Below are 19,397 nucleotides of genomic sequence, written 5' to 3'. Positions count from 1 at the left end.
CAGTTATTTTTAGATTCGCTTTTACAATATTATTTTCAAGTAGACACGATTAAGCTATTTTAATAAGATGTTAAAACTTAAAAATTTAAAAAAATCATTCAACTAATAAGATAAAAATTTAAAGGATCAACTTAGGTACAACTCATCAATGGGAAATGAAATTTAAATTCTCGACATGCTTAAATGAGATCCACTATCGTAGACCCCCATTTACAGGTCATAGACCCGCAATTTATTTTTTCACCTCCGTAGACCTCCTGGAAGTCCTCATAGACCCCTGGGGGTCTATATAGACCACTTTGGGAATAACTGACTTACAGCAATATATATATATATAGATTACTCTTTTTCACTAGCTTATCTAGAGTTTTCTAAATACATTAAGATATGTATATATATATATATATATATATATTTGGGATGGGTTGGATCTAGATTAATACATGTCAGTCTAAGTTTTGGATTGTTTGGTGGCACTCAAGCCTTAGTTCCGTATTTGCCAACAAGCTGACAGAAACCTCGTTGTAAAGGGAGTGTTGGGGTTATGTTTTGTTATAATAAAGTTATGATGTTTTGAGAGATCACTTGTTTGGCAGGGTACGACTATGTGTGATTTATGTCACAGCTTTGCTGTACTCCTATTGGTTGCCAATCATTTCATCTTTGGTCACCTCATCCCTGGTCATTTCATCCTCCAATAAATAATATTTGTAAAAAGTATGATAGAGCCCAGGAGAGCTCTACACAGGGATGTGTTGAAGCAGGCTAGAGCCCTCCATGGGCTGTAGTGCCATTGGGATGGATGTATGTCATTAAAAACAAAAAATGTAACATCTATAGACAGGGCTAATGTAAAAATTGTACTTAGGTACAGAAGGCAATCTATTGATTTGTATTGTTGTACATTGTTTGTAATTTCTTGCCCTGTGTTGCCTATTTCTTCTTCAACATTCTTCAGTGCCACAATTTATAACTGTATGACTGTACCATATTTTTAACACATTTATGCAAACGGTTTTAGATTTTTAGTAATTGTATAGCTAAATAAAGTAAGTTCTGTGATGCCAACTACTACATTTACATTTACCAAAAAAAAATGTTTACTTTTATTTTTAAAGAGAAAAAATCTATTTAGTATTCATATTAGTGGAACATAATTTAAAGCAACAATTAATAAGTAGTGTTTGAACTGTAACACGGTTCTATGACTGTGGAGTCCTCTGCTGGAGGGAGGGGAGGATTTTTCTTTTTTTTTTTACGGAAATGTTTTTTGTTTTTTTCTTGAGCCTTTGAATAAGAGATTGACCCTTTACAGAACAATTAGATAATCATTACATGACATCAGTTAGGCCAGGTTCACATCTAAGTTCACTTTCACATATCCCTTGGTCTGCTGGACCGTGGAGCACCACACAAGATCTTTCAACCTTCTTTCTCCATTCTTCTGTTATTTGCCTTCATTCTTAATTGATTTGGGCTTCAGTAAGATGCTTTGTACTTGACCATGATGTCAGATATTGAAATTTTGATGCCAAGAAAATGGTTTTAGCAATAGATGGATCATATATTTTTATAGAACACCTTTTGTTCTTTTAAGATATAGGGAACAACATTAACTATGTTTACCAAAGTGATACTAAAGATCCAATCTTAACTTATGTACCCATCCAGCTGACTATGAATAAACTTAAGGATTTTTCTCGGAAGACTAGGATTTTGCTTTCAATTACTATTCAAAATAGATGGACCTCTACAACTTTGTCTTGCTAGGTAGTCCAGGTTTTGTAGAAATAGTAATAGCATTAGAAGCTATTGAGAGATACAGAAGGTTGGAGGACGATCATCCAAATAAATTACTAACACAGAGAAATAGGAAAAACAACCAAAAAAAGCAAAGGACTCTGATCCAACTTACTGACGAACTAGCCCTAAAACACCACCTACCCAATAACAGAGAAAAAATTACCAGGTTTTCAAACATTACACCCGGACTAAACTACAAACAACCAACCATCAAAACACATTTACTAAATAACACCTTAACAAAAGAATCAAATCCACTGGAGCTCAAAGTAGGCACGCTTGAAACAATCGAAAGCTATCCAAAAACAGCTATCCATATTTATACAGACGGATCGGCTTTCAAAGCTACCATCAATGCTGGTCTTGGTGCCTTCCTGGTCTTCCCTAAAAATAAACACTTTGAGATAAGCGCACCCTGTGGTGATTACTGCTCAAACTTCCAAGCCGAAATTGAGGCAATTACCATAGCACTCCAGACAGTAGAAAACAAATTATATGAAGGAGTGCAACCACCATCAGATATTGTTGTCTTTACAGACTCCCAATCTACTCTGGAAGCACTTAACAGCAGCACCTCAAACAGCCCAAGAGAGTTGACAACACTCAGTGTGATAATCCACCAGATGATATCAAAATTAAATATCAATATTACACTACAGTGGATCCCTGGACACATTGGCATCATGGGAAATGAAAAGGCAGATAAGCTATCAAAGGCAGGTTCAACTATGGAACAACCAGATAGACCTGTTAACTACCTCACCCTAAGGTCAATGTTAGTCAACAATCACAAAGAGGAGTGGCTCAACCAATGGGCATCAGGAAACACAGGCAGAGCCATGTACAGAGAAATGACTACGCCTAACAAACTGGACAGTATTAACTTCCTCCCCCGCAAAGAACAATCTACAATCTTCCAACTAAGAACAGGACACACACCACTATTAAATTACCACCTGAACAAAATAAACTCCACACAACTACCCCTTTGCAGACACTGCACCCACCCCTCTGAAACCGTAAACCATATCCTCTTTGAATGCCCCTCCCTAATCCACCTTAGGCAGACCCTACTTCCACTACAGCCCAACATAACCAACACCCTGTACGGCAGTGCTGAACAACTGAAGAAAACAGCACACTTTTTTTCCTTGGCACAGTCTGCAAAAGAGCTCACAGCTCAGCAGCAATAAAGCTGGCTAGAAGAAGAAGAAGAAGAAGAAGTAGAAATAGTAAAAGTTTTGGTTTATCAATTTCTTATTTATATTATATTATATTATAATGTTTGTTGCAGACTCCAGTGACAGTAAAAGAATATGGAGCTATTACAGATATTGACTTTTGCCAGGTCCAACCATACAATTTTGCAGTCACAAACTCAATGCGGGTAAGTTGTTGGATATTTACACAGACTGAAATCTCAGAATACCTAGGTGTTATAAATAATAAGTGAAAAAATAATCATGAAATCCTCATATGGATAAAATTATTTTAAAAAAAATGAATCAAAGCATTTGGTTTATTTAAAGAAATGTTTTATAAATCAAACAACAATATAAAACTAAAATGTTTAAACTACTATTAACTGCGTATGTTAACCAACTTCACTATTTAGGGACAATATCATCTTTTTGCTTCATTTTATCTAACCTAAATGGAGTTAGTTTTGGTAGCTATGCTCTTTCCATGCTCATGTCAAAATGGCTGATACGTGCATGAAGCTCAATATTGAACTTGTTCAACCACATTAGGAGGCATGGTGGGTGAATGGTGAAGCGCTTGACTTCCGAACTGGAGGTCGCAGGTTTGTATCCTTTTGGAGACTGGGACTTTTATTTTTGGTATCTTAAGGGCGCCTCTGAGTCCACACAGCTCTAATGGGTACCTGACATTAGTTGGATAAAAGTAAAGGCGGTTGATCGTTGTGCTGTCCACATGATTGGCCCTACCCTCCTTAACTGTGGGCCATAGAAACAGATGGTCCTTACATCATCTGCCCCATAGATCACAAGGTCTGAAAGGAAACAATGTTTAAACTAGGCTAGACCAGTATTAGAATGCTCCTCTGTTTGAGATCTCTCAACTCAAGAAAACATAAAGAAATTAAAAAAGACATAAAATAGAAGAGTGAATGGAAATTCACATTTGACTAGAGTAACATCTAATGTTTAGAATGTGTAGAATGTATAACTTCATTTATCTTTGGTCTTTATAGTCAAATCCATTTATCATAGTCCATCAGTTGGTATGGTATACCTAACTTGATATAGCCTTAATCACTAAGGACTGTTGGTGGCTGTGTGTTGGCCTCTCAAGTAGATCACTGATTGAAATTATTTCATTGTTTTTTTACTTGATATTTTATTCTTAATGCTATATACATCCAAACCACAAGCAAGATGAATCACACCAGAAACTGTTGTGTAACTTTTAATCCAATGAAAAGGGGACATTCCAAAGTCCACATTGCTTTAATATCCAACACAAGGGGGGGGGGGAACATATCCTCTTAGCTCAAAGTCCCAAGTTTGACAAAATTGTTTACAAAGTCTTTTTTGTTTTAAAAGGTCAACTTTTTTTATCTCTAAGTATCACTTAGTAAGTAAAGTAAAGTTCCCCTTTCAGAACTTCATTCTATGGGCAGATGATGTAAAGGTCATCTGTGGCCCACGGTTAATGAGGGTGTCATGTGGCCAGCACAACCAACCGCCTTTACTTTTTCCCAACTAATGTTTGGGTGGACTCAGAGGTGCCCAAAGACCCCAAAATAAACAATCCCAGGGCTTTACCGCTCATTCACCCACCGGGCCTTCAAGTGTCACTTTTTAACAATTTTATATATTTGTAAAGGGCAGTGCTATCAAATGTAACTTAATTTAACATCTAATGTTTAGAACGTGTAACTTCATTTATCTTTGGTCTATATAGTCAAATCCATGTTTCATAGTCCATCAGTTGGTATCGTATGCCTACATGATATAGCCTTAAGTCTTGTAAAACAAAATTTTCATCAACCTTTAAAAAAATTAGTTACGAAGTACTAAGTATTTCAATGTGAATTGAAGAGAATCTTCACGTTAAAAAGTCAGGGAAAAATTAAAAAAGAATTGAAAATTTTCATTTGTACCTTTAAAGAGCATTAAGAGATGAACAAAGAAAATGTTGCTCAAGGTTTTTCGCCCTCTATTAAACAGAAAAACTCGTTGAAATTCCAGCCCATAAAATAATTCGTTGATAAAGCATTCCTTCCGAAAAGAATCATGGCTGAATCCTATATAACTATAAATACAAGAAGAAAAGAAAGTACAAGTCCGTATCCCGTCTAACTCAATAGAACAACGTATTTCATTTCTATTGTGTGTGCTTTGAGTTACCTAACGCCATGATATTGACACCTAACAGTTGCAAACATCTTCTTACTTTTACATCGAAACAGGATATTTTGTGACTCAATGGACCTCATTCACCAATCTTAAACTAGAGCACCACGTGGCTAAATGTTGTTTGTTTACGATTGGTGAATGAGGTCCATTAGAGACAGTTTTTCTTTGTTGACTAATTATTGTTCATTGGTTTCTAGCCAGTCTTTCAATTTCCTCTTTTTTTTATTTTTTTTTTTCTTTGATATATTTATGCACTGTACAGCAACCTTTTTTTTTTTTTGTATCCTATAAATTTTCGACATGTGTAACACGGGCCTCATAACCGCAATACATATATGAAGCCGATCTCCTATTGCTCTACACTGGTGTATGAGAGGGTCAGATATAGCCCACTGGCTGTAGTTGGGGCATCACTGCTCTACACTGTTCCCATTCCTCCATCCCACACTGTTTTTCTAGTTTCTCTTTCTACGTCTTCCCCTCTCCAATCCTCCCTCTCTGTCCACACCCACCACTTTGTAAACAAAGACGTAGCAAAGTAATCACCTATTAGATAAATAATGTAGGTCTAATTTCAGGACAAGTGTCGACCACAGCCCTGAACTCGGCCTTTATAGCATCTCGTAAACCAGTACCGCTTTGATGCTAGCGCACATTAACATCACGATAGAACATATGTCACACGTATCGTAATTGCAGTCTAGAAATCGGATCCACATCCGAGATAACCCTACGATTTGTACCATGACAAGTGTTAAGTTATGTTTAGTTGTGCGATGCACATATTTTCTTGTATAATTCCGCTCACACAATATTTCCTATACGCCAGGGCATCCTTCCTCAATCGGTGAAAGACACTGCTTAGCTATCCATTTTAATCTAACAGTCCCGCGCGGAAAGAACTGTGCTTTCAGTTTACGACACAGAGGCATCTGCCTCGTACGATCAATGCAAACTTTTCTAAATCCATACGGAACATAGCAGATGAGGCAAGACCTGAATCGAAAATACAAATCGGAACCTGCCTTGATGGCATGGCACCATTGAAGACTACATTTAACACGTCTGCATATTGTATTTCCTGTGCCTGACTACAGAATAGATCTAATTCAATTTTGTTTCTCACCTGTATAGCTACGGTGTCGCCTCTATATCTTTTACCATATCCAAGAATCTTGTCTAGAAGCCAACGTTACCGAGCAATACAAATAGCTTAAGGAACTTTCTTTAAAATTTTAGTGTGAAAATAAGTTTGTCTCTTCTAGAAAATGACGGAATGCGAGTCAGTGTCTCTTCTTTTAGTACATATACCTTAAAGTAATTACAACAAATTCAGTAATGAAACATATACGAGTCAGAGAAATACGCAGTATGGTCAATAATCTTCATTGTGAAATTTCTCCAAACTTGGGCTGTCACGTTTAAGTTTGCGTCTCAGCTAGACTGAAAAGAAAAAAACAAGCAAAATACCAACAAAAAAAGCTAACTTGTTTTAAAAAACTTAGTTTGTATTTAGTGTAGTTCTATCAATTAGTTTGGATCAGTCATGATATTAAATTTGCAGTAGATCTAGACTGCTTATGAAAATAGGTTTTATAGTTATTTATAGTCATTTACATTCTGTTTTCTAGAAATAATAAGGACTAATTCAACTTTATCAGCCAAGGAAATTCTTTCTCTTTTTTTAAGATACATAACAAAATAATTAATTACCAATAGTTAATTAACTAATTGGTTAATTTATTTTTATTGATTCTTGTGTTGGCATGTAAAAGAAATAATGCGCAAAATTTCAACTTGATCTGAGAATGGGTGTGGGAGAAATAACGTGTACAAACTTTTTACCAGAGTTAGTTGATATAAGCTTTGTAAAACAGGTTCAAGTTTTAACCTTAGACTAAGTCTGAGAAGCAAAGATATTATACATGTTTTAACATCAGACCAAGACTTGAAATTCCAGTTGAGATAATATCGTTCGAAAACATTTTTTTTTATCAAGTTTACTATATGTTTAACAAAGTTCCCCTTTCAGACCTTGTGATCTATTGGGCAGATGGTGTAAAGGTCATCTGTTTCTGTAGCCCAAGGTTAACGAGTGTGTCATGTGGCCAGCACAACAACCAACTGCCTTTACTTTTATCCGACTAATGTCAGGTACCCATTAGAGCTGGGTAGACTCAGAGGCGCCCAAAGATCCTAAAATTCAAAATCCCAGTCTACACTAAGATTTGAGCCCGATACCCCCCGGTTCTGAACACTTTACCGCTCAGCCCCCGTGCCTTCATTATATGTTTAACCAGCCAGCAAACCCTGTTAGATATACCACTTACACAATTGAATGAATGTGATTTTTATTATTTCAATGTCAACAAACAAACTACAAGAAATGTAATAGTTCTGTTTCTATCTATGTATTTCTGTTCCAGGTTCAGATATATGATGTGGAGAACTCCCAGTTGCACAGCACCATCAGTAGGTTTAAAGATGTGGTTTACAGTGGTACCTACAGAAGTGATGGTAAGCTCCTGGTGGCTGGTACAGAGGATAAGTACATCAAGATCTTTAACCCAGGCACACGTTCTCTCCTCAGGACATTTCAAGGACATACAGGGTAAGTCTATGAAATAGTATGTCCATTTCCTTAGTGCTTTCTTGATAATGCTTTAGCAACTGTAACTAAATATCGGCTATATGGACTAATTGTTTCTGTAAATCTATGGTTTTTTTTTTTTTAAATTTTTAATCATTTGCTCACTCACATTATCATCTTCACTAATAAGCAAACAGCAATAACTGACCTATTATAGTTAGTAACAAGTTTACAAGGTGTAGTTTAGTTAAGTGCAGAACTGCTATTACATTGAAACAGAAGAAAAGAATTTGCAAAGTTTTGTTACCAAATAGATTACTTTCCATAGAATTAATTCTAGATATTATTTTGAGGCAGTAACATAGATGTTGGTTTAAAAGTGATCTATTTCTGTTATTTTCAAATGAGAAAATAGAGACAGACAATAGACTATGACTTTTAAACCATTGAAGTTGTAAACATATATTTTTGATGTTATTCATCATTCCTTCTTTTTATTTTATTTCTGTATGTGTCAAGATTTATTTCATTACATATATCTATTTTTTTTTTTTTAGAGTAATTGGATGTCTTACCGTGGTGTATTTTTGTGAAACTGAAGTGACTAAAGTCTAAAGAAGTTTAGTTGTTAAGCTCTCCATGTCAGTCACTTATTTTGTTTTGATGTACATTTCCCCAGGGCTGTTCGTGTAACCAAGTTTCTCCAGGACCAGTTTAGAATAGTGTCCGGATCAGATGACCAGACTGTCAGAGTGTGGGACATCCCCACTGAGAAAGAAGTGCACATTTATCACGAGCATCAGGTAACTCTTTATACTTATTGCATCCTTTAGTTTCAATTTATAGGATTGAATATCGGAAACATTGCTCTTACCCAGCTACTCGCTATCTAAAACCAGATTTATCCTTGTTAATGATCCGAGCCATTCTAATTTCCTTATATATATAGATATATTTGAGGCCTCTCTCCTCAGGCCCCACCCTTTTTTTTTTTTTTTTTTCCTTATAAGTTAGCGCTGTATTCCTTAAACAAAGCCTGCATTGGGCTTCATTGTATGGTCTGCTAACTGGTAATTTCACTACTGTATTTAGGCAAAAACGTTTCAAGAAACCTCTTCTATATTTGATCACTTGGAAGTAAGAATGTGCAATTATGTGTAAATCTGGTATTGAACATTTTAATGATCTGTTATACTTTTTTTTTTTTTAATAAGGAAGAACTCATTCTACACTGGAAATTACTTTGTTTCTAGAGTTTTTATTGGCTGCCTTTATTACATTGCATTCTGTGCTCAGATTTATGCTCATTAACTTCTCTTTTTTTTTTTGTTTTGTTTTAAGTACTTTTAAGTCACAACCTAAACAAATATAAAGAGTTTAACATTTGAAACGAATCCCTGAGCATCAAACTTGATTTCCTTTAGTTTTCCAACATGTGTGTGTGTGTGTTTTTTTTCCTGCAGATATCTTTACTACTACTACTTGTATTGGAATCTATTTCAAAGAATAAAAGGCTATCTTAATATATTCCTTTATAGGCTGCTTAGTAGTGAATATCTTCACTATAAAATAATTGTCTTTCGTTATTCATAGTATTGATAGAAGTGTGGTGACTAGAACTGTCCACACTCCAAACTGTACTCAACAAAACATTCTGCTATGGCGCCTATCTCCGTGGGCATTCTAGATTCTCTTCTGGTTCGAGGCTACCATCTTTATTGAATGACTGATCCTCTGAGACCATGGTAAGTCACTTTGGATCTGTTTCTACTTCAATGTTGGCAGACAGGGACTGGCAGCTCTATAGTGTGGTGGTGTCAGTGCCAGCCTTCTGCTGAACTATTCACCTGAGCATTTTGTCTAATTACGGTGGAGTATTTCAATTTACAGCTGATGGTAGAAGCCTGAATAATTTAGTTTATACTCCTTTGATTACTTTTGAATATACAGTTTATTTTTTGTATACCAATTTATACTAGTACCTCAATGCATTTCATAGTGTTGCATTCCATCCCCACCCTTTTTTTTTTAAATTATGACTTTTAATAAGCAAAGAAAAACAATGTATGTACATCGAAAGCTTCAACTCAAACATACTACAATTGTGACCTCATTGGCAGCATTGCTGTACTTCAGAACGACATTCTGTTCCTAACAAATATAAATATCTCTCTTTTTAATAAGATCCATTTGCCGTAATAAGAATGTTCATTGTTTTAATGATTTGTTAAACCTAGACTTATATATTAATGTAAGCTGCAAACAAACAATAAACACACACACACACAAATTGATACAAACGCTTCAGAGTAGATTGGGTTGCTTAGTTTATTAGATTGCCTCCACTTGAACCAGCCGTTTACACAATGACACCACCTGAATTTAAACTTCATAATAACACGGCCAAGTTCATGAAAATATAAAATATTCGACTTCAGGTCTGATCACGACTTGTCAGTCTAGACTAGTTGGTAGAGGTTTGATACTACAGCGATTGACAACAGAGCGAATGAGGCCCTACGTCACGTTACTTTGTGAAATCACTTAGTCTATGCCACACAGCCAGTCTATTGGGCAGCTCACTGTGCTGTCTAGGAATAATGGGGGAGTGGTCATTCATTTGGAATTTAAGAGCTCAACTGTGTACTGATTGTAAGTTGCTGGCCGCACAACGCCTTAGCTAACCATCGGCATCAGCCACAATAAGATGAACTTAGCGCCCCCCCCCCCCACACCACCACCTGCTATATGGATCGCCCAGCTTTTTTATTTACTTTTACTGGTGCGGCACTGCTCACATCCTGGGAGGGGGGGGGCAGCTTTATTAGATCTATTTCCAAATCCCCTCGAGTGTTTCTAAGCCTATTTAAGTTTCTGAATGAACAGACTCGAGCTTGTCACATCCAGTTATTCCCCTTCCCTTATTCCTTGCTAGTTTCCAGTACATCTCAGTTTTCTTCCCTAACTCTCCCATAGTGAAATGGGGAAAAAGGGGGGGGGGGCATTCCTCGGCTATGTAGCCTGTCATCAAATAGATTTAATATTGAAACACTAGGCGTCATTTCTGCTTATTTCCAGGCACGAACGCGCCTTAGTTTTAAGACTAGCGCTCCTGAAGCTGTTTCCCGTTTCTTCTAATGACATCTTTAATTTCAATGAAACCCAGAACTGTTGATGTGAATTTCAATCTGCCCTGTTTGAAGCCTCTCTTTCGCTTTAGTTACGGTCTTAACATTGAACAACTGTCTTTGACAGCAGCACTGTGTGTTATAGAACGGTGAAATCAACTCCTCCAAAGCAATAGATGTTTTAATGATGTTTGTATGTGAGTGCCTGTGTTGCTTTTCTATCCTAGTCCTCAACTACTTACACCTTTCTTAATATGCTGAATGGATTTAAGTTTTTTAATGCTTATTATTTTACAAGTAATCGTTATGGGAACGAAACACTTCTTTCAGATTTAAAGTAGCAGTGTATTTCGCTATGTACGTAACAGGGCTTGAAGATTGTTATGTACTGCCTTGTATTAATCTCAGAATTGGTTGAGGTATCGATAGCTTCTCTTACTTAGTTGCCCCCTTGAACTTTGCACTCATCCTACTTTCCGAGACGCTCATTTCAAGCATTCATTGCAATAGGTAAGGACTAATTAGGCTAGTAGGTGCAAAGTGATACATTCTGATGTGAAGTGAGATAGATTCAGCTTTTGATCTCGCCGCCTGGAATCAATGGGCACGTTTTTGAAAACAATTTCCCCCGGAATGTTTCCTTCGTTTCAGCTGTTTCTAGATTTCAAATGGAAAGCGCTTCTCCGAGTGTATCACTAGACGATTTGTTTCGTTGAAAAGCTTCATTTCCCGTGACCTCGAGATCCATACTTTAATGTGAATCTTACAGGAATGAAGAGCATGCTTAGAACAATTTGTGCTCAATTGGAGCAGACGTCTCCACACCCTCTCTACTGAAGTGAAGTTTCAATTCATTATTTCCTAGAGATTTCTATTAGCTCGGCGGTCATTTTAGAAAGTATTGAATGAAACAACAAGTACAGGACATCATAACAAACAGTAAATACAACACACAAATACATTAAAGCGCTGCAGGAATCCGCTACATTCAGTAAAGAGTTAATACACAGAACAAGTCGTCAACAAAGTAGGACGTTTTGGCGCTAAATAATTTAGCCACATTCATATGTTCATTTTATTACGCATTTAAAAAGTCAGATCAGATACATATATATATATATATGTCTTTTTATATATAATGATCAATAGTTTTTTTTTTTTTTTTTGTCCATTAGATTTAGGATTTAAGTTTGTTGTGTGATTGTTATATCACCAACATTTATGTGTAAGTGAGGATTTTAATATTGTCCAAAAAAAAAAAAAAAGAAACATTGCTACATTTTCGTTCACACGAAAATGGTTTCTTTAATTTATGGTGTCTAGAAAACTGATGAATTTCATTCTGTGTGTTTGTGTGGGGGGAATAAAATGTATACTATAGTATAACAGAGTTTACAACAGGGGTCTCAAACGGGGGGGGGGGGGGCACATCCGCGAATTAAAAAAAAAATAGATAAAATTTACAATGACCACATATAAGCCGTGAAATGATTTACAACTGCTCAAATCTGTAAATGAAGTGTCATTGTCGCCCACCGACCGCTTAGGCTTTCAGCAGAAGCTGGGTGAACGGTGGCCTGATTCTAACCGAATGCCGCTAGCGAGTCAGCGACAAATGTTCAACAGCAACTGATTGCCGCTACAAAAGACTTTGTAGCATATTCCATTGCACTGGACGAGTCTACTGGTGTACCAGACACCGCATACTGTGCCGTATTCATTCTTGGGGTCGACGAAAACATGAACATTGTTGAAGAGCAATTGGACTTACTAGCCATGAAAGGAAAGACGAATGGATATAACGTGTTTCAAGAACTGGAAGCTTGTATTGACAGGTGTGTGGGCTACCGTGGGAGAAAACTTTTTTTCAGTGGCTACGGACGGTGCACCAGCAATGTGTTTAGAGAAGGTTGGTGGTGTTGGATTAATGGTAGAGAAGCGGTATCAGCTCAGCTTGGCGGGACCTTTTGCATCCATACACTGCATTCTGCATCAAGAAGCACTCTGTGGCAAAAGTCTACAAATGAAGAACGTGATGGATGTTGTCGTGAAGACGGTGAACTTCTTACGTGTACGGGGTCTCAACCACAGACAGTTTGTGTCATTTCTGGCTGATTTAGAAACGGAATACGGAGAGTTGCTGTATCATATGGAAGTCAGGTGGTTGAGTCGTGGAAAAGTGCCGCAGAGATTTTTTGAACTGAGACGGGAAATAGCATTGTTTATTGCGATGAAAGACAGACATACCTCAGCTCAGTGACCCAATGTTTTTGTCGAATCTTGCTTTTCTTACTGATATCACGCAACATCTCAATGCAATCAATTCACAACTACAGGGCACAAAGCAGCTGATTACCGTGATGTTTGACCGCATCAAATCATTCAGATGCAAGCCGACTTTGTGGGCCACTCAGCTGGCAGATGGAAACCTGGCTCATTTCTCTTTTCTACAGAGCATAACGGTTGAACTACAGCGCCTGAAAGACTACGTAGACATCCTCTCCAGACTACTGGAAGATTTTAAAAACCGCTTTCAGCAATTCACTGCTCTCGAACCACAGTTTTTCCTTGTTGCCACTCCGTTCGCAGTTGACGTGAAAAACGTTCCAGAGGAAGTCCATATGGAACTACTGGACCTGCAGTGTGACACTTTTCTGAAGCAAAAATACGCTGATGTTGGCGTTCCAGATTTCTACCTTTTCCTTCCTAGAGAGAAGTTTCCAAACTTATTCTGCGCAGCTGCTAGAATTCTAGCGATGTTTGGGAGTACGTATGTTTGCGAACAGTTTTTCAGTTTCTTCCAGAATGAAGATCAACAAAACAGCATGACGATCAAGACTGACTGGTGAGCATCTGAGAGCAAACTTGCGGCTTGCCACTACACGCGACTTCAGACCTTACGTCGATGGTCTGGTCTCTGCCAAACGCTCTCAGCTGAGTGGACAGAAACATGAGTGACAAGCCATCTGCAGTAGGCCTAGTAATTATTGTTGTTGTTTTTCGGGAGAAGTACAGTTTCTGCTTTTTTTTATTAGTGACAGAGACAATGTCAACTTATTTTAGTAAAATAAACTGCCTGTGCATGTAATAAACTACACTAAATGTAATTAATAATTATAAAAACTTTATTTTAGCATTTAACTGCAGTGACAGTAAGTGTTCGTAAAATTTAATGAAAAAACATTCTCTTTTCGTGGTGCGGCCCGCTGACTGATTGTTACTTCCCACTGCGGCCCACATGCTGATATAAGTTTGAGACCCCTGGTTTACAATATATGTGCATTATATAAAGTTGTGTGTTTTTTTTTTAACAAATTTTGTGCCAAAACGTTGTGCACCCAGTAGACAGTACTTAGAATTGAATCACCTTTATTGGAATTATGAAACAATCACACTCAGTAACCTTTACATCGAAGCTCTCTATCAGCCTTTTGAAGGAGTCATTCATTGACGCATGTTGAATGGGTACAGACAAGTTTTTTGCTTAAATAAACATTGAAGTTATTCAGAGCAACTAGTTGGCAGAATTATCCAAATAGGACGCAATGACTCTGGTGTCTATTGATGTAACGACACTGGAAGCTGACTAGGAGATATAGACCAGAAGAGGCGATTAACTGGTTCAAATTTGAATGCAGCTTAGTCGGTGTCTGTGCCGATGGGAGGAAGGGGGTGGAGCCATATAATACGATCTGACGCGCGTGCTGCTAACATCAAATTTCATTCGCTAATATTTTGTCCTCGTGTTTAAATTCCTATGGTTACAACTGGAAGGATGGCTAAAACATTATTTACAGATAATGTCATTATGATTTTTTTTATATTCTTATTACATTTATGGCATGAGTGTTGTTGTTTTTTTAGAGTGTGTTTTTATAGTCATGTCATTTGCATAGTCATGTGCTATTTTTTTTAAGCAGATTTTTTTTAAAAGCATTGAAATACCTTCTTAGTAATGATATATGTAATATTTTGTAGTATGTCACCTTGACATAAACATACTATTGCTATATTTATCTTTATCATGACCCTTTCTATCGTTCTAGAACGCCTCCCCTCTCCCCCACACACCCAGTGAATTCTAGAATTACTTTCCCCCCTCCCGCCCACAACAAAAAGTTAGTCCTACAAATAATCTCTGACTTTTTTGCCCCCTATGCATCGTAACGCTCTTCCACATAGTTTTGACCCCCTTCAGTTTTAATCGAAGCCTTTCTCATCCCGTGGAACAGTTGGAAAGGGTCACCACTATTGGCCAACAATCCACTCGTTACACATGGCTTCTTATTCTTGGTTTTGTTCGCCATTTACACCGGGCCACCATTAGACAGCCCTTCAACTTTTAGCTCGCGGAAATCAAATAGCACCACCGCCACGAACGGTATGAAACAAAATGTCCTACCGAAACACACACACAAACTTTTTAACAGACCTTCACATTCACTAACAATTCCATTGATTTTTGTTATTCTAGTGTTAGTAGTCATACAGGTCTAGATCTGCTCTCAATCATTCTCCCTAAGATGTGGATCGGTGAATTTTAAATTCTCGATTTTGCATTCATGTCGATTTCGATCTAGTCCTCATCTCATTCTGTTTTAAATTGAATTTATTTTCTCCACACGCGTTCTCTAGAGAAAAAAAACAACGGAAATAGCAATGTGGTTTTGTTAGGTAACTTTTTAAAGTGTCCACTATGCCGAGTTAAGCACAAAAGAATGATGGATTTTATTTTGTTTTTATACATTTTGTACGTACGATACGCATTCATGCCGCTATTTCCTATTTGAAGGTAAAAAGAAAAAATATGCATACAAATTAAAAAAAAGTCCCATTCTGTGCTATTAAATATTTGTATTTATGCCGAATTTAAAATACACATGTTGAATAGAAAGCTTGCGGTTTTTCGTGAAATGCAACTTTCATATTATGAATTAGTCAAAACCGTTTCTTAGCGAGCATCTAAAAAACAAAGGGTAAAAGAAACCTATTTACGACATTTTGTGCGGACCCGTACGGCAGTTGCTGAGATCTCTTGATACATACATATGAATGACTCAGTCGGTGTTATTTTATGAAAATATTTATAAGTTTTTATATTTACATTGCTTTAAATTGTCGAAAGGTTAAACCGTCTCATTCTTGGACTTTTATGTGGTTGTTGAAATATGTATAACAAATATCAAGAACAATTTAACAAAAGGTAGCTTTATCTTAACTTGGCTCTATATTTAAAGCATGAAATTCGAAGGTTATGGGATAGTTCGGTATTTCACGTGGACAATTTCATACATAGTGCAACTCAGTGCACGTCTTTCTGTGACTCCCGACTTACAATGTACAAGTCCAACTCCCCTTCATCTGCATTTCTTCTCTGTGCATCACATTCACGCGATGGACTGACTCATGGTTACATCAGAATCTATTCAGCAAGTACAAACACATTATCCGCCATAGTCTTACTCATGGTTACATCAGATTCCTTTCAGCCAACAGAAACATAAACACTCCTAACAATGGTTTCTATTGCCAATGCACAAGTGTGTTGCAAGATTGTTCCTTAGTTCATAACAAGTTTGTTCTAAAAAAAATTCATTTTAATCGAGTCTAAACTGGTGATTCAAAACGATTGTTTCAAAGTGTTTCTTCCATCCCTGCCACTGTGAGCTGTCAAAACTTTGTCCACATGTATCGATCTGTCACTACAGTTTTCTAATGTTTGTTATGACGAGGTGCTGATGAATTGAACTTCTTCTTCTCTCCCTTCTGTGTCGAGACAATGTTCCTTTAGAACGTGTGTGGCGTTGGAACAGTTCAACCAGTTAAATTCTATCTCGCTCACGCAGCTAGCTCTGCGGGGTCAGATTTAAATTTGGGAGCTGGGGGAGCTGAAGGAAAGACTCCCAGTAGATAGAGGGAGACTACCGTGATCTCTCCCTGCAGATGGACTGCTAGCAGGATGTCTCTGTGGGCGCTATCAACCTGCAGACTATTAGCACTCCTTGCTAGCGTATGCGGCTCCAGGCAACGTACGGGAGTACATCAGGGTACATTGCTTGATTCGATAATGTTCAATTTTCACTTAAAGGGAAACGAATCAAGACACAAATCCTAAGGAATGATCGTTCTGTGCAGGAGGTCACGAATGACGATGTTAAGATAAAGAACAAAGGAGATCAAAAATGAAATCTCTTCAAAATTCACTTTCAATTTTTCATTCTACAAAATTGATTACAGTATTATATATGTAACATTACCTTGTAACCTTGAAACATTTTATTACTTTTTTTTTTTAGGATTACATTCGATGTGGTTTAACGTCTAGGTCTAGTCAAGACTTGTTTCTGACAGGTAAATTTAACAGATTTCTTTTTGTTTCCACATCCTAGTGTAGAGATAATGTACATCACATTTCAGTCCACCATTTCAAATTGAATGTCACATGTGTGTATAGCAGCACTAAATCAGACATGACAATCAAGTATCTCTACCTGCTTAATTAGACTTAAAGCCCTTTGACCTCTATATTGGACCACACAATAGCCTTCCGCTCGGAAAGGCAATAAGCTACGTGACACTGTTTAGCTCCCCAGTTTGTCTGTCTGCATTTGAAATAACTCTAGCGTGATGTGGGAGAGATCTTTTACATTTAGTGATTTGTTACACATGTTAGGCTAATATACAAATGTCTCTCTGATTAATAGGTCACTCTCTCCATTCTAGGTTCATATGATCATACAGTCAAACTCTGGGACGCCAGAGCAGATCAGAGTGTCTTGTCTGTCAATCACGGCCTCCCTGTGGAAAGTGTCCTTATGTTTCCCAATGGTGGAATCTTTTTTTCGGCAGGTAAGTCTACATCTGATCTCAGTTTGATGTTTTATTCAAATGTTTATTACTTTGAAAATCCACAGCTTGTACTTTCTTTTTTTTCTGGGTGTAGAGGAAATGTATTATCTTTAAACTGTTGCAATGATTTTGAGATATTATTTCAATACCTCTTCGCTAATTCGATACTGTTCTTGTTCACTTATGTCAGAGTGGTCACATGTTCAGAAGAATGACACATGCTTGTTCAATTGACATCTTTTGCGTGTAATAACAGGTCCACTACAGCATGTCCTTCTAAACAGGAAGATACTCTTATAGATCTAGAGATTACAAATGGTTCTGTTATACTATATATCTCCTATGTCTCCTGCTCAACTACTTCATGTCTTGCACTGCAGTATCGGCCCGGCAGGAAGCCGTGCTCCCATCTAGCTGGCTTGGCTGAGGCTGATTCAAACTTTAGTCGGATCTAAGGAAGTCAAACACTGACCTGGACTTCAATCAGTGATTGACATATTTTTATTTTAAACTAGACTGGCTATTTTATTAAGTTAATCTATTTAAACTTCGTTGTTTTTTGTTTTTTTTTAATTTTAAAGAGTTTGTATTCTCACCTTTGAAAATTGCATTCTATTTGATAAAAAAAGCTTTACCTTTTGCTTTCTTCTGGTTCGATATTTCCCATTTGAGATGCAGTATGTTTGAATAAGTTTTTTGGGGCATTGGTCCCACCAAATTCTATTTTGAGTGCACTTTAATAAAATGGTTAAAAAACGATGTTTCTCGTTCAGATGGCATTATTCTTATGTATTTCTTCAAGTGTTGGTGCTGGGAGGGTGAGGTGTTATAAGTATCACGTTGGGTGAAGGATAAGCAAGACACTGACATGAACCTCGCTCAGTTGTATGGACCTAAACAAAAATCAGCCAGTCTTTTATTGTGTAGGTGAAGGAATCAAGTCATTTCACATAGTTCACTTGTAATTGAAGCTCTTGGGCATCCTGAAACGTTGCTGCCTGGCCTCAGTCACAACAAGGAAACTATTTGCCTTGCCATTCCGAGAGCCGGAGATGAATACGAAGGAAGTAAACTTGCTAGCCGAGTTGTCTCTCGTGGCATCTCAACTGGACTATCTTCTTCATATCTCTTTGTCTTTTAGACTTAGCCAGATCACTTGAATTTATTTCCCCCCTACCTTCCCCCTCTCCAAGGCATTCACTTCCTTACTTCGTTTTTTTTTTTGTTCTCTTTCTCTCCATCTTCCTCTAAATTTATTTCACACCGGTTCTTTTACGTCTGCAGTGACGCAAGCCTGTTCCCAATAGATCTCAAGTACATATGTTCTGTTTTGCTTTTGCATTCCTGGCTCTCCCCCCCCCCCCCCTTCTTCCCTTTGCACCACCCCCTCCCCATTTTTTTGACTCCCATAAAGCGCTTCATCTTTTAATCTTTTCAAATTCGTCTTTATTTTCTGGAAAGCTATGACGGGGAAAAGTCTAAATGATTGCATTAACCGGAAACACTCTTTGATAATTACTTTTAGAGGAAGCAGAATTAAAATGGCCGAGTTTCTCATTTACCTTCCACTTAATATAAAGGCAAAGAAAACTTTTCTAGAGTTAAACTAATTCCCTGGTGCCTCCCTTCTCTTAACCACTTGTA

At 37.3% G+C, this 19,397-nt stretch overlaps 2 protein-coding genes across 2 annotated transcripts in view; one reads left to right on the top strand and one right to left on the bottom strand.

Annotated features, from left to right (window-relative positions):
• LOC106074110 (28S ribosomal protein S11, mitochondrial-like) overlaps positions 1-19,397 on the bottom strand; it is a 320,632-nt gene that overhangs the window by 233,322 nt on the left and 67,913 nt on the right. The gene's annotated exons all lie outside the window — the stretch shown is intronic.
• Positions 1-19,397, top strand: part of LOC106071185 (U3 small nucleolar RNA-associated protein 15 homolog) — a 49,940-nt gene that overhangs the window by 4,714 nt on the left and 25,829 nt on the right. The window contains exons 2-6 of the mRNA XM_013231232.2: positions 3,098-3,190; positions 7,613-7,797; positions 8,456-8,579; positions 17,201-17,255; positions 17,628-17,753. Of these exons, the coding sequence (XP_013086686.2) occupies positions 3,098-3,190; positions 7,613-7,797; positions 8,456-8,579; positions 17,201-17,255; positions 17,628-17,753 (583 nt within the window). The remainder of the gene's footprint in view (positions 1-3,097; positions 3,191-7,612; positions 7,798-8,455; positions 8,580-17,200; positions 17,256-17,627; positions 17,754-19,397) is intronic.

Source organism: Biomphalaria glabrata, chromosome 1 (assembly GCF_947242115.1).
Source record: "Biomphalaria glabrata chromosome 1, xgBioGlab47.1, whole genome shotgun sequence".
Lineage (NCBI taxonomy): Eukaryota > Metazoa > Mollusca > Gastropoda > Planorbidae > Biomphalaria > Biomphalaria glabrata.
Note: the sequence above shows the minus strand (reverse complement) of the source record. Positions and strands in the feature narration are given on the sequence as shown.